The sequence below is a fragment of the Rhinoderma darwinii genome, chromosome 1 (assembly GCF_050947455.1).
Source record: "Rhinoderma darwinii isolate aRhiDar2 chromosome 1, aRhiDar2.hap1, whole genome shotgun sequence".
Lineage (NCBI taxonomy): Eukaryota > Metazoa > Chordata > Amphibia > Anura > Rhinodermatidae > Rhinoderma > Rhinoderma darwinii.
The window spans coordinates 452,286,090-452,304,711 of NC_134687.1; the positions used below are offsets into that span (position 1 = coordinate 452,286,090).

The 18,622-nt window shown below is 39.3% G+C and overlaps 1 protein-coding gene across 1 annotated transcript in view; it reads right to left on the reverse strand.

The window, feature by feature from the left end:
* Window positions 1–6,085: 6,085 nt before the first annotated feature.
* Window positions 6,086–18,622, reverse strand: part of SLC25A1 (solute carrier family 25 member 1) — a 60,947-nt gene continuing 48,410 nt past the window's right edge. The window contains exons 8-9 of the mRNA XM_075832251.1: window positions 8,488–8,561; window positions 6,086–8,327 (exon numbers count right to left, since the gene is read on the reverse strand). Of these exons, the coding sequence (XP_075688366.1) occupies window positions 8,213–8,327; window positions 8,488–8,561 (189 nt within the window). The 3' untranslated portion in view covers window positions 6,086–8,212. The remainder of the gene's footprint in view (window positions 8,328–8,487; window positions 8,562–18,622) is intronic.

Genomic DNA, 18,622 nt, shown 5'->3' on the forward strand with positions numbered 1-18,622 from the left:
ATGAAAGTGAAGTGAATGACTTTTCAGTTGACCGGTTCACACGCCGTGTATTTGACATGTTTTTTTTTGCACATTTTATGTGCAAAAAAACACATAAACGCTTGATTACACTTGATTTTGCGTGTTTGGGGGATTTGTGTGTGTGTGTGTGTGTGTGGGGGGGGGGGGTGCTCGCCGCTGATTCTTCAAAACAGCTGATAAGCGGCTATGAAGTATCAGCGGCGCCCGTGCACACTCCGCTCTGCCACACACACACGGGAAAAGTCTTAAAGGGGTCGTCCAGGAAAATATGGCGCCGCACCTGTCCTCAGGTCGTGTGTGGTATTACAGCTCTGTCCTATTCACTTCAATGGAGGTGAACTGCAATACCAGACACAACCTGAGGACAGGTGCAGCGCTGTGTCTCCAATCCGGACACCCCTTCTGTCCTGAGATGACCCGACGGGGGAGGCGGGTGTCAGAGCCACCCACCGCCAACACTGCAGACAGAACCACACAACTACGGCATGAGGGCAGGGCTTGGCATGAGGGCAGGGCTTGTCCTGAGTGCACTGTCTCTTGTTATGGACAGATTTATAGTCACATAAACCCCGTCTGATGAACCGGTAACCTAGGTCCGATCACATGACAGAGGGGATCGCCAAAAACCCTGTGCACCCTCAGCCCGTCCATCCAGCCCTTTCCTGGTTATATCTGCGTCTGGGAAAGCTGGGTGACCACCATTACCCCTCATACTGGAATGTTTAGGGATGTGACTAATGAACCTCACACTCCAGTAGGAGGGGTAATGGTGGTCACCCAGCTTTCCCAGACCCCTGAACGGTAAATCTCTCTAGTTGTGCTGAGACTCTTTGTGAATGTGACTAATGAACCTCTCAGTCTCAGCACAATTAGAGAGATTTATCGTTCAGGGGTCTAGGAAAGCTGGGTGACCACTATTACTCCTACTGGAGTGTGTTTGGGGATGTGACTAATGAACCTCTCATACTCCAGTAGGATGGGTAATGGTGGTCACCCAGCTTTCCCAGACCCCTGAACGGTAAATCTCTCTAGTTGTGCTGAGACTGTTTGGGGATGTGACTAATGAACGTCTCAGTCTCAGCACAATTAGAGAGATTTATTGTTCAGGGGTCTGGGAAAGCTGGGTGACCACCATTACCCCTCCTAGTGGAGTGTGTTTGGGGATGACTAATGAACCTCTCACACTCCAGGAGTGGTAATGGTGGTCACCCAGCTTTCCCAGACCCCTGAACAATAAATCTCTCTAATTGTGCTGAGACTGAGAGGTTCATTAGTCACATCCCCAAACAGTCTCAGCACAACTAGAGATTTATCGTTCAGTGCTTTCCCTGTAGTTTCATCATGCGTCCTTCATACAAGGGGGGGGGGGCGTTAGGGGGGGCCGTGGGGGGGGGGCCCGTCGGGGGTCACGAGAGCGTGGGTCTGTGAGGTAGAGAGTGGGACATGCAGAGACACACATCTTACCTGCAGTGCAGCTGGTCTTCAAGATGGCGCCTGCTCTCTCCCTGCAAACAGCTGCTCTGCTCTGTGTGACTCTGACCTGCGTCTGCGCAGGACAGAGCCATAGAGCAAAGTCAATGGAACGGCTCCCGTTCATTGACTCCTATGCATTGTAGCTGCCGTATTCCATCTCTGTATGTGTCGTTAATCGACACATACAGAGATGAAAAACAAAATGGCAGCCCCCATAGTGAAGTAAAAGTTAGAAAAAAGAAAAAAGTAAAACACAAACACACACATAAATAAAAGATTTTATAATAAAACACTAAATGCAAATTGATATCAAAATTTTTTTTTTCGTGACACTCGTCCTTTAATCCTCGGCGAATGCAGAGCACTTATATTTCACTCCGCTTATGAGTACCCTTGATATCCGGGCTGTTCCAAATGGAGCCCATAAGATATTCCATAACGAGATCATATAGCAAGGGGCAGCCTTGCATGGCGCCATTGTGAATAGTAAAGGGTGCAGAAAGCGAGCCGTTGATTTTTAATTGGACGGAGGGAGATTGGTTGAGGGCCAGTATCTTACCAATGAGGGAAAGACCCAGTCCTATATGTTTATTTATACACAAAAGAAGCAGAGTACAAAGCCAAGTATATATTAAAACTAACAAGTTTTTATTAAATACACATAAGAACAAACATATTAAAAAGGTACATGAATGGGAAGACTCTATATAATGTAAACACAGGTAAATAGATTGGCCAAGTATGTAATAGATATTAAATTGTGATCCTTATATTAGAGATGTATGAACTGGGCGGTGTATTGTCATGTATACCGTTAGTTCCTTGTGTGTAGACCATTCAGTTGTGGAGATACGTGTCCAAAGAGTAAACTCTACGACAGGAAAACTAATATAATCATTGGTAATTCAGACAAACCTTACCCATGACAGGAGTCTTGGAGGCCTGGATACCTGTATGTTTAACACGGGGTCATTTATTGAATGTTGATTACTTCCATGGGGGGTTTATGGTATGGGGTAGCCTATGCTTCTGTTGATATAGGATTCTGTACTGGTCTCAATTACAAGTGTTAGCTAGTTGAATTTAGGTAGATCCCCTAGGGGGGTGTTGTCTGTTGCTGGTAGTATTTTCAACAAATTACACGGGAGGTGGTCTCCACTTCCTTAGATACCTTACTTACTCCCTCCTTAGGTGTACCCTCCGGAGTGTCTCTAATATAAGGATCACAATTTAATATCTATTACATACTTGGCCAACCTATTTACCTGTGTTTACATTATATAGTCTTCCCATTCATGTACCTTTTTAATATGTTTTTTCTTATGTGTATTTAATAAAAACGTGTTCGTTTTAATATATATACTTGGCTTTGTACTCTGCTTCTTTTGTGTGCATATATATATATATATATATATATATATATCTATATATCTATCATGGAGTTGCCTTTTCATTATAAAAGGGAGGTTGTCCCGTAGGGACATTGCCTAGCCCACTATTATTTTGCATTAGGAGGTTATTAATTCCAGTCCTATATGTTGAAGAGTTTGGTTAACGGCGGGCCACCATATTCTGTCAAACGCCTTTTTGGCATCTAGGGACAGGATCATGAGAGGGGTGCGTTGAGTCTGGGCATGATGGATGATATCCAAAGTTTTAAGAGTATTATCGCGTGCCTCCCGACCAGGAATAAATCCCACCTGGTCTGGGTGTACCAGGTTAGACAAGTGCTTGTTCAATCTGTTAGCTAGTCATTTGGCGTCGATTTTGTGGTCCACGTTGAGTAATGAGATGGGACGGTGTTTAAAATGATTAGAAAACTAAGCAATAATAAAAATATCTCATGGTTCAGAACATCTGCTATTCTAGGCTGGATTGATTACATGTTAGAAAAATGTAAAACATTGGGTGTGGAGCTGTGACAACTGCTCATCTGTTTTCAGGAGAAAAATATATATATACTGTATATGTAAGAATAAAATTATATATAAAATCATATATTCTTTCCAAGTATATTGCATAAAATCCCAATTTGTCTTCGGCTCTGTTTACATCTGCGTCGGAGGCACTTTTAGGGGCCTCCATCAAAGTTTCCATTATTTTTGGCAGAAATAAAAACGCAACATGCTTCGTTATTCTGTCGGAAAAAAAACACCAAATCATGACTGAAACCAGATGCAACCCAATAAAGACAATTGGTTCCGACAAGTGGTATTGGTTTCCGCTATGTGACGGATTCGGCGGCTCTGTTTTTTTCCGCTCTGCTCTTATAACGTAGCTGAACAAGCTTAAACCTGAACGCAGATGTGAACAGAGCCTCCTCTCCCCCCCCCCCCCCCCCACCCACTTTCCTGAACCTGCAGTCATGGGAAAAAGAACTTCACATATGGGTTCCAATTGTATTTAACCCACGCTTATGGTTTTTCAAAATGCAAAGGAAAATGCTTTTACATTATGACGGTGAAATGGCACCCTTAAATACTTTTTTAAAGCGACAACTTTTCACAATAAGCAGTTATATGTGTGTACATGAGGAATAACACAATTTCTGGCCCTGATATGACTTGTATGCAGAATTATTTAGCAGTTTTCCCCTTCTTAGGCTCTCTCTAGTTCTGTTTTCCCTGAGCTAGGGGGCGGAGTCTAACTGCAGTCATGTATTCTATACACAGCACACAGAGAAGAGGAGAATCCTGCTCTCCTATCTCTATCACATATATAGAAGCCACAACAGCATAGAGGGTATTATACAGCCGTAATGAGCAGTGTAGCAGAGAATCCAGCACTAGGGTTACATAGAAATCTTACCAGAAAACTGTATCCTGCCCACTCTGCTCCTGCTTCCTTCACCTGCTCAACCTTCAACTCTCCATGGACTTGTACGTAGTGTCTGTTGCTGACTAACTCTCTCTCTCTGCTCCCTTCTCCTGCTCACCCCTCCCTCTCCATAGATTTGTATATGCAGTAAAGGGACACCCCCCATCTTCTGCAGCCTGTCTGTAACCAGGAACAGACTTTGCTTGACAACAGTGGGAGGAAGGGAGACACCTAGTGGCAGTAACTTCACACAGAATTTACATGGATAAAACTAAAAATGAACAGTATGTAAATTAAAAAGTTGATCTATATTTTAGGTATACTATTAGATTAGCATAGGTTACTTGAAAAGTTAAGTGTCCTATTCTTAATGAACAAATCACAAAAATTGCTGAAATGTGGTTGAGATACAGACACCTTCACGCGCCTTTGGCGACACCACCCTCTGATTTCTTCTTTCAGCCACTTCACTGGCTTCAGGCTTAATGGGTAGATAAAGTTTACTAGATTACATTACACCCATGACAAATTCTCTAAAATTTGGCAAACCTCAATACAATGGACAAGGGACAGCAGCACCTTATATACTGCCCCCAAAGGCTATGTACACCTTTTGTAAGCAAATAGTTTTGTTTTATTAATAGAACAAAATAAATTGTGTTTTTAAAGGGAACCTGTCACCAGGATTTCACCTATTAAACCAGCAATACCTGGTGGTAGAGGGTGAAAAATCATTTCTATATAACCTATAATTGTCTGTTTTGTCGGCTCTGTAGCTTTAGTATTCAGCTTTTTAGTTTTCCCACACCGTATGCTATTGAGCATAAGAGTCAGATCTTCGTTTGAAAAGAGTCAAATCTTCATTCTTCAAGTTTTTCCGAGTTTACCCCGCCTCCTTACTTTTGATTGACAGCTCCACGCCTTCCCCCAGCACACAAAATCCCACGCTTGTGCATTGATGTCCTCTTTTGGTGTGTGCGCACAAAGGGACACCGGATTATTACGATAAAAGGCGCAAAATGTTTGCATACCGTTATTTACAGATGGAGGAGGAGTTTAGGAGAGGGGGTAACGGCAATGAACTTTTGATAGCAGTGGCCAGTGAGGGATAAGTAAAGTTCAATAGGTGAAATGCTGGTGACAGGTTCCCTTTAAGCAACTTTCACATTTTTTTTTTACTTTTTAAGATAGAAGCTGTATTGTTCGGTCTCAACTGATTCCGTCAGTTGAGCTGAATGGCTAAGAGGGACTTTGTATACAGGACACATAAAAGCTGGATCTTAAAAAGAAAAAAAAAAAATCTTTTAATAAAAGTTTGAAAGTTGCTTAAAAACACAAAATATATTTAATAAAAAAAAATATTTGCTTACAAAGTTGTACATAGCCTATAATTCCCCAATCTTTTTGTCCTCAGATGCCCTGACCACATCTTTCGTATCTCAATTTTGATAACCTTGCCCCAATCACCATATGTAGTTTATAAATCATTTATGTAAACATCTATTTCGTTACCTATGTGCATCTATAAGTGTAACATTGCTGTGATCCTTATTTCTCCAGACTCCTAATGAAACGTTAGAAAGGAGGGGGGACGTCTAAGGTTTCTGTTCTGGGACTATATTTTTCAGAATGTATTTATGTTGGATGTAAACATTCACATGTGACTACCACTGTTTTTCATTCTACTCACTCCATTTTTGCTTTCTTAGAAGTTTTCAAAATCAGAAGTACAAAGTAAAGAATTATCAATTATACAAGGCACATCACTCAGGAATCTGTAGACAAGAACATGAACCAGCTTTATTAAAATCCTTAGTAGTAAATAATCATTTTGGCTTGAGATGGATGAACTGTAACGTAAGTGCCAGCCCTCCTTCTGAGAGAAGCACAAGCACATGTATACATACAGGCAGAGCATCACTTACAGTAGCTGCAATGTAAACATAAAACATTTCAAGTATCGGCATTAATGGGTAAAAATGGAATCCATTAGGACATTTTAGCTGCTAAGACAGTGCACAATGCCTCAACCAGCAGTGGAAATATGGTATGTACTTTGGCAGGATGAGCCGTTCTTGGTCACAGCTTATAATGATGTTCACTGGTGGGATTCCGCCCTCAAATTGTGGCTTGGGAATCCACAGAAACAAATTCACAAACATTATGTGGTTTGAGCTATCTGCACTGTAGATATGCAGAGGCACAGGGAACATGACTATGTCATGTATTGCAGTTAACATGAAGAATAGCATCATCTTCATAAAATGCATAGGCACCATACATATATATACCACCTATGCATACTATATATTAGACATATCATACATTATAATGTACCTCATGTGCCATACGCTTACAATGTTAAACCCTCCTATGCACTCTGTATACACTGTACAGATGCTTGAAGCGTAAATTCGAAGAAATCTAGTGTACCATGTTTTGTATGTGTCAGCCTCTTCATTTAGCACAGATGTAATTATAAAGCAATTCTCAAAGTTACACAATAAATTAGACAATTTCCTTAAGAATGTATAAAGTATCTTTCTAAAAAAACATTAGCAGCTTGTAACTATTCTACTATAGTTGTGAAGGGGTTAACAAACATTATTGCATAGGCACGTTCTGTCTCCCACTAGTGGCTGTGCTAGGAATTAGGTCTGTCTCATAACTGGAAATGCTCCTTTGTTATTTTGGCTTCTAGACTGATATTTTGGCAGAGGTAGTTCCATACCCTTAGAGAGCACAGATGGGAATTTGGCACAAATTGTTTATAAAAAAAAACAAACCAAAAAAACAACAATGTTGGGGTAAATATATTAATGCGCACACACACACACACACACACACACACACACACACACACACACACACACACACTACAGCCGAGAATGAGACAATATAGGAGCATACACACACATATATATATATATATATATATATATATTACACACACACATCTCTTATTGCATAGTGGAATGGGTGGTGCAGCCTTTACATAGAATTCAGTGAAGAAAAAAATGCCTTTTCGCTTAGTGCATATCTTTCTATAGGTTATAGTAAAAAAAATGTTTAAAAAATTCTTAAGGAATAAAAGCAGCAGTTTTATTAATCCAGAGACTTTCTAAAAGTTTTTGTTTTTTTCCTATTTCAATTATATTAAAATAAGTTTGAGTACTATGAATTTATCTTGGTTGATATACAACACATTACAAATCCTGAGGACTTCTAACTACCAATTTATAGCTATACGGCTTTTCCAAGTGCAGAAGGCACACATTACATGATCATACACAACTATTTCATCAATAATACAAATGACATTGTACCGGCAGAACATCTTTAAATCCTATAGCTTCAGTTCACAAGTAATGTGAAAAAATTATTGTCATGGAGAACATTCAAAATGGATAGAATATAAAGGAAACACTGGTCCTCACTTCAGTTCACCCGTGGTGAACGGTGTCACTACAAATGTGTCTCCTTTTTACTTATCAATATTCTCACCATTATGGTCTTTGACATTACCCACGTTATACAGTAGGTAGCTGTCTGCAGAATGAGAAAACATCATTATTGTAGGGTTGACTTAAAAAAAAAAAAAACAACAAAGCTTTTTCACAGACAAATAAAAAGGTAAATGTATATACTAAACCTTGTTAACCCCTTCACTTTTGTTGGAACAAACCGTGCTGCAAGTTTATTTGGCTTTTGGTTTTTAAAGGCTGTTGCAAGTTAAAACCAGAAATTGAGGATGCCCGAAAAGAAAGGGAATAATGTCTTCAGAAACTAGAGGCACTGGAAAGCTTAAGTACAGGGGAGTTAGGTAGTTCTAGAATGGACTCTTTGGCACCCTGAAGATCCCATTTATGCGGGAACCTTGGTATCACAATGGTTTCAAGTGTTAGTCAGTCTTCCACACCTTGTTCAGTACCTTCACCACTTCATCATAGATTATAAAGACAATAGCCACATCCAGACACACACGTCCAAGTCGAGGAACAGTCCCCTTGTAGAACCTGCAAGATGACGTGCATTCGCTATTAAAACATTAACAGAACAATACATTGGAAGCACGATTACTGAAGAAGAGCAAGCAGAAAAATGAGAAGTCTGCAGAATTGTCTCAGAAACCACAAGAAGAATTAGATAAATATGTAAAAAAAAAATTTGACTTACGCTCGTGGTCCCTCGTATTTGAAGATCCTCATGGCACAATCCCATGTGCTCTTGTATTTATGCGCTTCCAGTCCCTGCAGATATGCATGATAATATATTAATAACATAATAAAAACGGTCTAATAGAAAAACTGGCCTTGTTGCCCATAGCAACCAAGTAAAACCACTTTCTTTTAAAAAAACAAAACTATTCTGGAAAAATGAAAGCTACACTGTGATTGGTTGCTATGGGCAACAACTCCAGTTTTGATAAAGGAGGCCAGAATAATGTGTTTAACCCCTTCCCGCAAATGGGCGCTACTGTACGTCCTTTTTAGCGGCTCGTTCCCGCAAATGGGCGTACAGTAACGTCCTGAGGCTGAAGCAGGCACAGGAGCTGTGCTCGCTTCATCCTCAGCGGGTGTCGGCTGTAATATACAGCTGACATCCCGCTGCAACGGCGGCGATCACGGTTATGTCCGATCGCCGCCATTTAACCCCTCAAATGCCGCTGTCAATAGTGACAGCGGCATTTAAGTGATTGATACAGAGGGAGGGGGCTCCCTCTGTACCCCGTTGGGCCCCCGCGAAAAATCGCGGGTTTCTGATGGTTGCAATGGCAACCAGGAAGCCTAGCAATGGCTTCCTGGTTGCCAGGCACGGGAGCCTATTAGGTCCTGCCCGAGGCAGGACGTAATAGGCTCAACTGTCAGTTATAAAATGACAGTTATAATACACTGCACTACACAAGTAGTGCAGTGTATTGTACAGGGGATCAGAAGATCAGATCTTCCAGTCCCCTAGTATGTGTAAAATAAAAAGTAAAAAAAAGGTTAAAAAAAGTTTTAGATAAATAAATAAATACAAGTTTTATGTAATAAAAACAATAATCATCTTGTGTCCCTGATCAAGTCCTTTATAATTAGCAAAAAATGGGAAAAAAGACAAAAACTAGACATAATAGGTATCGCCGCGTTCGTATCGGCGTGACCTATAAAAATATCATATTATTTATCCCGCACGGTGAACACCGTAAAAAAAATACAATAAAAAACAATGCCAGAATTTCCTTTTTTGATCACGTTGTTTCCAATAAAATGGAATAAAAAGTGATCAAAAAGTCGCGCGTAGCCAAACATGGTACCAATAAAAACTACAGTGTGTCACGCAAAAAACAAGCCCTCACAAAGCTCCGTCGACATAAAAATAAAAAAGTTATGGCTCTCAGGATATGGTGACACTAAAACATTTTATTTATAAAAAGGGTTTTTATTGTGTAAAAGTAGTAAAACATATAAAAACTATATAAATTTGGTATTGCCATAATCGTATCAAACCGCAGAATAAAGTAAACATGTTGTTTATGCAGCACAGAGAACGCCGTTAAAAATTGATTTAAAAAAAACAGCGAGAGAATTTCTGTTTTTTGGTCTCCGAAAAATTGAATAAAAACTGATCACATTATCACATTTACCCCAAAATGATACTAATAAAAACGACAGCTCATCACATGAAAATCAAGCACTCACAAAGCTCGTCAACGGAAAAATAAAAAGTTATGACTCTTGGAGCGCAATAATGCAAAACGACGACCCAGACTAATTTATATGTGCAGCAGTTCTTCACCTAAAACCCCACGTCATCATTTGCAGCCCCCATTTGTAGACCCTGTAAATGCAGCGGAATCTATGACATTTTGGGGTCTGTGCTACATATGGGGCTAGTGAAGTCAAAGATTAGACAATGCTGGAGTGCGGATATTTTGTACAATACCACGGACACCCTTTAGAAGTGCGACTCCTACACCCAAAAATCCGGCCTGTGCATGAAGGATTGGTTGAAAGCGTACGTCACTATCCAGGGATAATTAATTTTATTATTCATTCTCCCCATTATTACATCATCCTATTATGACCTGTTGCACTCCGCCCAGCTTACATATACCCTGATGTACTCCACATAGCTTACATATACCCTGATGTACTCCGCCCAGCTTACATATATCCTGATGTACTCCGCACAGATTACATATACCCTGATGTACTCCTCACAGCTTACATATACCCTGATGTACTCCACATAGCTTACATATACCCTGATGTACTCTGCACAGCTTACAACATATACCCTGATGAACTCCGCCCAGTTTACATATATCCTGATGTACTCCGCACAGCTTACATATACCCTGATGTACCCCTCACATATTGCATATACCCTGATGTACTCCACCCAGCTTACATATACCCTAATGTACTCCTCACATATTACATATACCCTGATACACTCCACCCAGCTAACATATACCCTGATGCACTCCGCCCAGTTTACATATGCCCCCATATTATAAGCTGAAACACCAGTAAAACACTAAACAAAACTACTACCAAGCAAAATCTGCGCTCCAAAAGCCAAATGGAGCTCCTTCTGGGCCTGGCAGTGTGCCCAAACAGCAGTTTATGACCACATATGGGGTATTACTGTACTCTGGAGAACCCCTTAACAATAATTTATGGGGTGTGTGTCTATGGTGGTACAAGCTGGGCACAACACATTGGGCACTGAAATAGCATATATGTGGAAAATGGCAATTTTAAATCTGCAACATCCACTGTGCACTAATTTCTACAAAACTTTTGGGGTTAAAATGCTCACTTCACTTCTAGATGAATTCCTTGAGGGGTGTAGTTTCCCAAGTGGGGTCACTTTTCGGGGGTTTTCACTGTACTGGTACCTCAGCGCAATGCAACATGGCGTCAAAAACAAATTTTGTAAAATCTCCACTCCAAAAACGAAATTGCGCTTTTTCCCTTTAGACTCTTGCTGTATGTCCAAATAGCAGTTTACAACCACATATGGGGTACTTCCCTATTCAGGAGAAATTTTGTCACACATTTTGGGGTGTCTTTTCTCCTGTATTGCTTGTGTAAATGAAAAATTATGTGCTAAATCTATAGGTTATTGGAAAAAAAATTTTTTTCATTTTCACGGCCCAATTCTAATAAAATCTATAAAACACCTGAGGGCTCAAAATGCTCACTACACCTCTAATTTAATTCTTTGATAGGTATAGTCTCCAAAATGGGATCACACCTGGGGAATTTCTACTATACTGGTACTTCAGGGGCTCTGCAAATGCGACATGGCCCCCGGAAACCAATTCAGCAAAATCTGAGCTGCAAAATTCAAATGGTGCTCCGTCCCCTCTGAGCCCTGCCGTGGGTCCAAACAGCAGTTTATTACCACATATGGGGTATTGCCGTAATCAGGAGAAATTGCTTTACAAATGTTGAGGTGCTTTTTCTCCTTTATTCCTTATAAAAATTAGAAAATTCTATGTTTTTTCAGAAAAAAAGTCTCTTTTCATCTTCACAGACTAATTCTAATAAATTCAGCAAAAAACCTGTGGGGTCAAAATGCCAACTATACCACTAGAAAAATTCCTTGAGGGGCATAGTTTCCAAAATTGAGTCATTTTTGGGGGGTTTCCCCTGTTTAGGTCCCTCCAGGGCATTGCAAACACGACACGGCACCGAAAAATATTCCAGTAAAATCAGTGCTCCAAAATCCAAATGGCGCTCCTTCCCTTCTGAGCACTGCCGTGGGTCCAAGCAGCAGTTTATTACCACATGTGGGGTATTTCCGTAATCGGGAGAAGTAGCTTTACAAGTTTTGGGGTGCTTTTTCTCCTTTATTCCTTGCAAAAATTCGAAAATTCTAAGTTTTTCCACAATAAAAGTAGATTTTCATTTTCACAGACTAATTCGAATAAATTTAGCAGAAAATCTGTGGGGTCAAAATGCTAACTATACCCCTAGATAAATTCCCTGACGGGTGTAGTTTCAAAAATGGGGTCACTTTTGGGGGTTTCCACTGTTTTGGCACCACAAGACCTCTTCAAACCGGACATGGTGCCTAAAATATATTCTAAAAAATGGAGGCCCCAAAATCCTCTAGGTGCTCCTTTGCTTCTGAGGCCTGTGTTTCAGTCCATTAGCGCACTAGGGCCACATGCAGGACATTTCTAAAAACTGCAGAATCTGGGCAATAAATATTGAGTTGCATTTCTCAGGTAAAACCTTCTGTGTTACAGAAAAAAATGTATTACAAATGAATTTTGTAAAAAAAAATGAAATTTGTAAATTTCACCTCTACTTTCCTTCAATTCCTGTGAAACACCTAAAGGGTTAAAACACTTTCTGAATGCTGTTTTGAATACTTTGAGGGGTGAAGTTTTCAAAATGGGGTGTTTAATGGGGGTTTCTAATATATAAGGCCCTCAAAACCACTTCAGAACTGAACTCGTCCCTGAAAAAAATAGCCTTTTGAAATGTTCTTAAAAATATGAGAAATTGCTGCTAAAGTTCTAAGTCTTGTAACGTCCTAGAAAAATAAAAGAATGTTCAAAAAACGATGCAAACATAAAGTAGACATATGGGAAATGTTAATTAGTAACTATTTTGTGTGGTATTACTATCTGTTTTACAAGCAGATACATTTAAAATGAGAAAAATCATAATTTCTTCAAATTTTCTCTAAATTTTGGTGTTTTTCACAAATAAGCAATAAATTTATCGACCAAATTTTTTCACTAACCTAAAGTACAATATGTCACGAGAAAACAATCTCAGAATCACTTGGATAGGTAAAAGCATTCCAGAGTTATTACCACATAAAGTGACACATGTCAGATTTGAAAAAATGGGTCTGGTCCTGAAGGCCAAAAATAGCTTGGTCTTGAAGGGGTTAACTCCTGACATAGTAAACACATGACCAGCACCAATTCAGAAATCCTTACTCTTTACTGAAATTGCTTCCATATTGATCTGCCATGACAGATTCCTTTTGACCTTCCCGACAGAGCCTCATTTTTAGAATCGGATGTCTCTTTATGTGGTAAAAACTCTGGAATGCTTTTACTTATCCAAGACAGTCAGAGGTTGTTTTCTCATGACATATTGTACTTTAGGTGAGGTAAAATTTGGTCGATACATTCAACATTTATTTGTGAGAAACACAAAAATTTAGAGAATTTGCAAAAATAAGTATTTTTCTAAATTTAAATTTAACATTTCCCATATGTCTACTATGTTAGCATTGTTTTTTGAACATACTTTTATTTTTAAAGAACTACAAGGCGTATAAATTTAGAAGAAATTTCCCCCCTTTTTTTTGGGATTAGTTCAGTTCTGAAGTGGCTTTGAGGAGCCTATATACTGTATTTTTCAGATTATTAGACACACCTGACTATAAGACGCACCCAGGTTTTAGACAAGAAATTGGGGGAAAAAAAATGTTTTACTACTTTTACAAAAGCAAAAACTATTTGTTAAAAAAAATTATTTGTTCTGTTTCATCACATTCTGAGAGCCATTTTTTGGTACATACGATTTTTTTATCACTTTTTATTTCTTTTTTTTTTACATTGTGCTTGGGGAAAAATGGGAAAAGGTTTTTATTTTTTTTCTAACATTTAATATTTTTTTAAACTTCCGAAAATATATCTAACTTTTTTTTATTTTTTTTACACATTTTATTAGTTCCCCTAGGGAACTTGAACCAGTGATCATTAGATCGCTTGTACAATACACTGCAATACATGGATGAGTTACAGAAACAGCGTAACTCACTAAACTACGCTGTTTCCGTAACTCCCATAGTAGTGAATGGCAGTTACAGAAGCAGCTTAGCATGCTACGCTGTTTCCGTAACTACTATTCAGTTCTATGGGAGTTATGGAAACAGCGTAGCTCAGCGAGTTACGCTGTTTCCGTAACTCGGCCATGTATGCAGTTTTCGTCGCTACAGAGTTCTGTAAACAGCGTAGCTTGCGGTGCTACGTGGTTTCCATAACTCCCATTCACTTCTATGGGTGTTACGGAAACAGCGAAGCTCAGTGAGTACTCGGCTGTTTCCGTAACTCCCGACCACCTAACCAGGAAGTGGCCGAGAGACGGCGGAGCAAGTAAGGTAGGGGCCCTCATCGATCTGACATTTATGACATATCCTGTGGATATGTCATAAATGTCCTTCATGGGAAAACCTTATAAATGCCGCGGTCAGTATTGACCGCAGCATTTAAACAGCCAGGAACAGCGCCATCGCTGCTCCTAGCCGTTAGAGCAGCGTGTCAGCTGCTGACACCTGCAGTGTATGGAACAGGCTCAGCGTGTGAGCCCGCTCTGCTCCAAACATCATCCCCTCCCCACTCCATAATGCGCCTGCACATGAAGGGGTTAAGTAAGAAGCGGTCAGGGGTCCATTGACTGCCAACTATAAGACGCAGAGACTTTTTAGCAAGATTTATTCTTGCTAAAAACTGCGTCTTATAGTCAGAGAAATACGGTATTAAAAAAACAAACAAATCACCTCACTTTAAAAACTGCACCCCTCAAAGTATTCAAAATAGCGTTTTTTTTTAACCCTTAAAGCATTTCACAGGAATTAAAGCAAAGTGGAGGTGAAATTGACAAATTTAATTTAATTTTTTGCAGAAATTCCATTTTAATCCATACTTATTGCCCAGATTCTGCAGTTTTGAGAAATATCCCACATGTGACTCTAGTGTGCTAATGGATAAACACAGGCCTCAGAAGCAAAGTAGCACCTAGAGGATTTTGGGCCCTTCTTTTTATTAGATTATATTTTAGGCACCATGTCAGGTTTGAAGAGGTCTTGTGGTATGAAAACAAAAAGGAAACACCCTGGAAAAAAGACCCCATTTTGGAAACTACACCCCATAAGGAATTTAACTATGGGTGTAGTGAGCATTTTCACCCCACAAGTGTTTCATAGATTTTATTAGAATTTGGTTGTGAAAATGGAAAATGTTACTTCTTCCAATAAGATGTCGTTTTAGATTAAAAAAAACAACAACAATGCCCACAAGGAATAAAGGAGAAAAAGCCCCCCAACAGTTGTAAATTAACTGTGGTCATAAACTGCTGTCTGGGCACACGGCAGGGCTCAGAAGGGAAGGAGCGACATATGGCTTTTTGAGCACAGATTTTTGCTGGATTGTTTTCTCGGCACCAGGTCACTTTTGCAAAGCCCCTAAGGTACCAGTACAGTGGAAATTCCCCAAAAGTGACTCCATTTGGTAAACTACACCCCTTGAGGAATTCATCTAGATGTATAGTGAGCATTTTGACCCCACAGGTGTTTCATAGATTTAATTTTATTAGAATTGGGTAGTGAAAATAAAAATTACATTTTTTTTCCAATAAGACGTGGTTCAGCTCAAAATTTTTCATTTTCTCAATAAATAAAAGGAGAAAAAGAACCCCAACATTTATAAAGCAATTTCTCCCGAGTACGGAAATACCCCATATGTGGTCAAACTGCTGTTTTGGAAACTACACCCCTCAAGGTATTTATTTATTTTTAAAGCAATACTATTTCTATTGAATTTTATAAAAGGAGAAAATACAAATTGGACCAAAAGGTCCAAAGGCCTCCCAACGTGTTGAAACCTAGAGAAAAGAACTCAAATGCAAGAAATACAAATAAAATATATACAGTGCCATATAGATGATCGAACCATAGCAAACAATCAGGAGTAGCAATAAAGTACACGTTACATAAAATATTCTGAACACATAAAAATTTGACAAGACTTTAGATTATGTTGATGCGCATTAGAGTTGCAAGACAAAGAAGTTTCAGGACTACAATTGATATTTACTCTTCTAGTAACTTCTGATAAGGAAGGCGAGACAAGAGATTTCCACGATTTCACTAAACCCATTCTAGTTGCTATAAGAATGCATTGGGACAGAAGGAGGACTATCTGCCATACCTATATCTAATATTGCCAACTTTGGTTTTCTCTGAAAATGTATACCAGTCATTTTAGAATTCTGAAATACTTCTTTCCATAGGAGTACAATAGTTCGACAGGACCACATGTGTAATGCAGATCCAGTTTTTCCACATACTCTCCAACATATGTTAGAGATTCCTCCAGAAAAGTGTGAATATCTAGGTGTCAGATACCGTCTCAGATGTATTTTCCTCATGTAGCGTGATTGAGTATCCAATTAGCAGCATTGATCTATATGAAATGATTCTCCTATCTCACCCTCCCTCTTCATGTAAATTGCTTGGTTAAATAAAGATTTATGAAAGTCAGAGAGCTTAATTGGTTTTGTGGGCATGTTTAAAGGCACTGTTCACACTGAGTTTTTTTACGCTGATTTTGACGCAGAAACCACGTCGGAATCAGCGCCAAAAAGCGCCCGACACACATTGATCTCACTGGGAGGTAGAGGCGTTTTTTTCCCCTGCTCGCGGAAAAAAAAGCTACATGTTCTTTCTTCCTGCAGTTCCATCTCTGACCTCCCATTGAAAGATGCCGTGAAAGCCGCGGCAAGAGAGTGCAGGCAGGTCAAAATCTGCCTCAAAACTCCTTAAGGAATTTTGAGGCAGATTTTTTTTCTGCCTGCAAAATACCCTGTGTGAACAGTGCAAGAATGATTAGAAGAGGCGTCTTATTTGAAGTTCTTGGTAAAACCACTTATGAGAAAGGTTGTGTGAGTCAGACTTTCAAAACTTCGAAAAACTCCATTTCTTCAAGGCATTTATTAAGGGGTGTAGTGAGAATTTTGACCCCACAGATCTTTTCCATAAATGATTGCGCTGCGGATGGTGCAAAGTAAAACATTTTATTTTTCCCTAGATACGCTATTTCAGTTGCAAATATGTCGTGCCCAGCTTGTGCCACTGGAAACACACACTCCAAAAATTAATAGGGTTTTTCCGGGAATGGCGATATATGTGGAAGTAAAACTGCTGTTTCTGCGGGCTCAGTAGGGAGGCAACGCCAATTGGCTTATGGAGCGTGGATTTGCTTGGTAGAAGTTTTATTTAAGTATTACTGATGTTTCGGTGTATAATGTGGGGGTACATGTAAGCTGGGCAGGGTGCATCAGGGGCATAATAAGGTAATATAATAATGGGGTAAAAAAAACTATAAAATGATCCATAGATGTGTGTTACGCTGTGAAGCAATCCTTTCTGCACAGGCCGGTGTCGCACTGATAATGTCCTTTCTTATCCCCCTTTTGGTCCACACTCTGCACCTTTGCAGTTTAGGGAATTTTGCTGGGAAAGTGTTGTCCTGGTATAATACGGGCACCCTCGCTTCTAGCGGATATGTTTGAGTTCTACCCTTCCTGGTTCCCTAATTTTAGGGCCTTGATAAATCGCCTCTTGAAACAGAAGAAATGTTAATGTTCCCCTCGGGCACAACTGCATATTTTTATTTTCTGAATGGGAGCCTTAACTGATTTTATTTTTTCATAGACATAGTGGTATGAGGGCTGATTTTTTTTTTTTTGCGTGACGAGATGCCGTTTTTATTGGTACCATTTTGAGGTACATGCGACTTCTTGATCACTTTTTATCCTATTTTTTGGGAGGCAAGGTAACCAAGAATCAACAATTCTGGCATAGTTTTTTACATGTTTTTATTTTTTAATACAGCGCTCAGCATGCATTATAAATGACACGTTAACTTCATTCTGCGGGTCAGTACGATTCCGGCGATACAAAATTTATAGCACGTTTTTATGTTTTACAACTTTTTGCACAATAAAATTACTTTTGTAAACAGAATGTATTTTTTCTGTCGCCATGTTGTGATAACCAGAATGTTTTTTATTTTTTTCATAGACGGAGCTGTATGAGAGCTTGGTTTTTGCGAGACGAGCTATAGTTCTTATAGGTACCATTTTTGGATACATTTGACTTTTTGATCACTTTTAATTCCAATTTTTGGAAGGTAATGGGACCAAAAAACAGCAATTCTGGCATTGTTTTTGAGGTGTTTTTTTTTTTATTTTACAGTGTTCACTGCGCGGGATAAATAACATAATATTTTTATAGTTCAGGCTGCTACGGACACAGCGATATCAAAGATGTATGGTTTATTTTATTTTTTTCAATAATAAAGTACTTGATAAGCGAAAAAGGTTGATTCTTTTATTTTATTACTTGAAACTTTTATATTTTACCACTGTTTTTTTCCACTTTTTCTTTAGTCCCACTAGGGGATTTGAAGGTCCAACTGTCTGATTTCTGTTCTAATACATTGCACTACCTATGTATTAGATTGGCCAGTCGTTCACGGACAGCAAGCTGATTAGGCTTCCGTAAT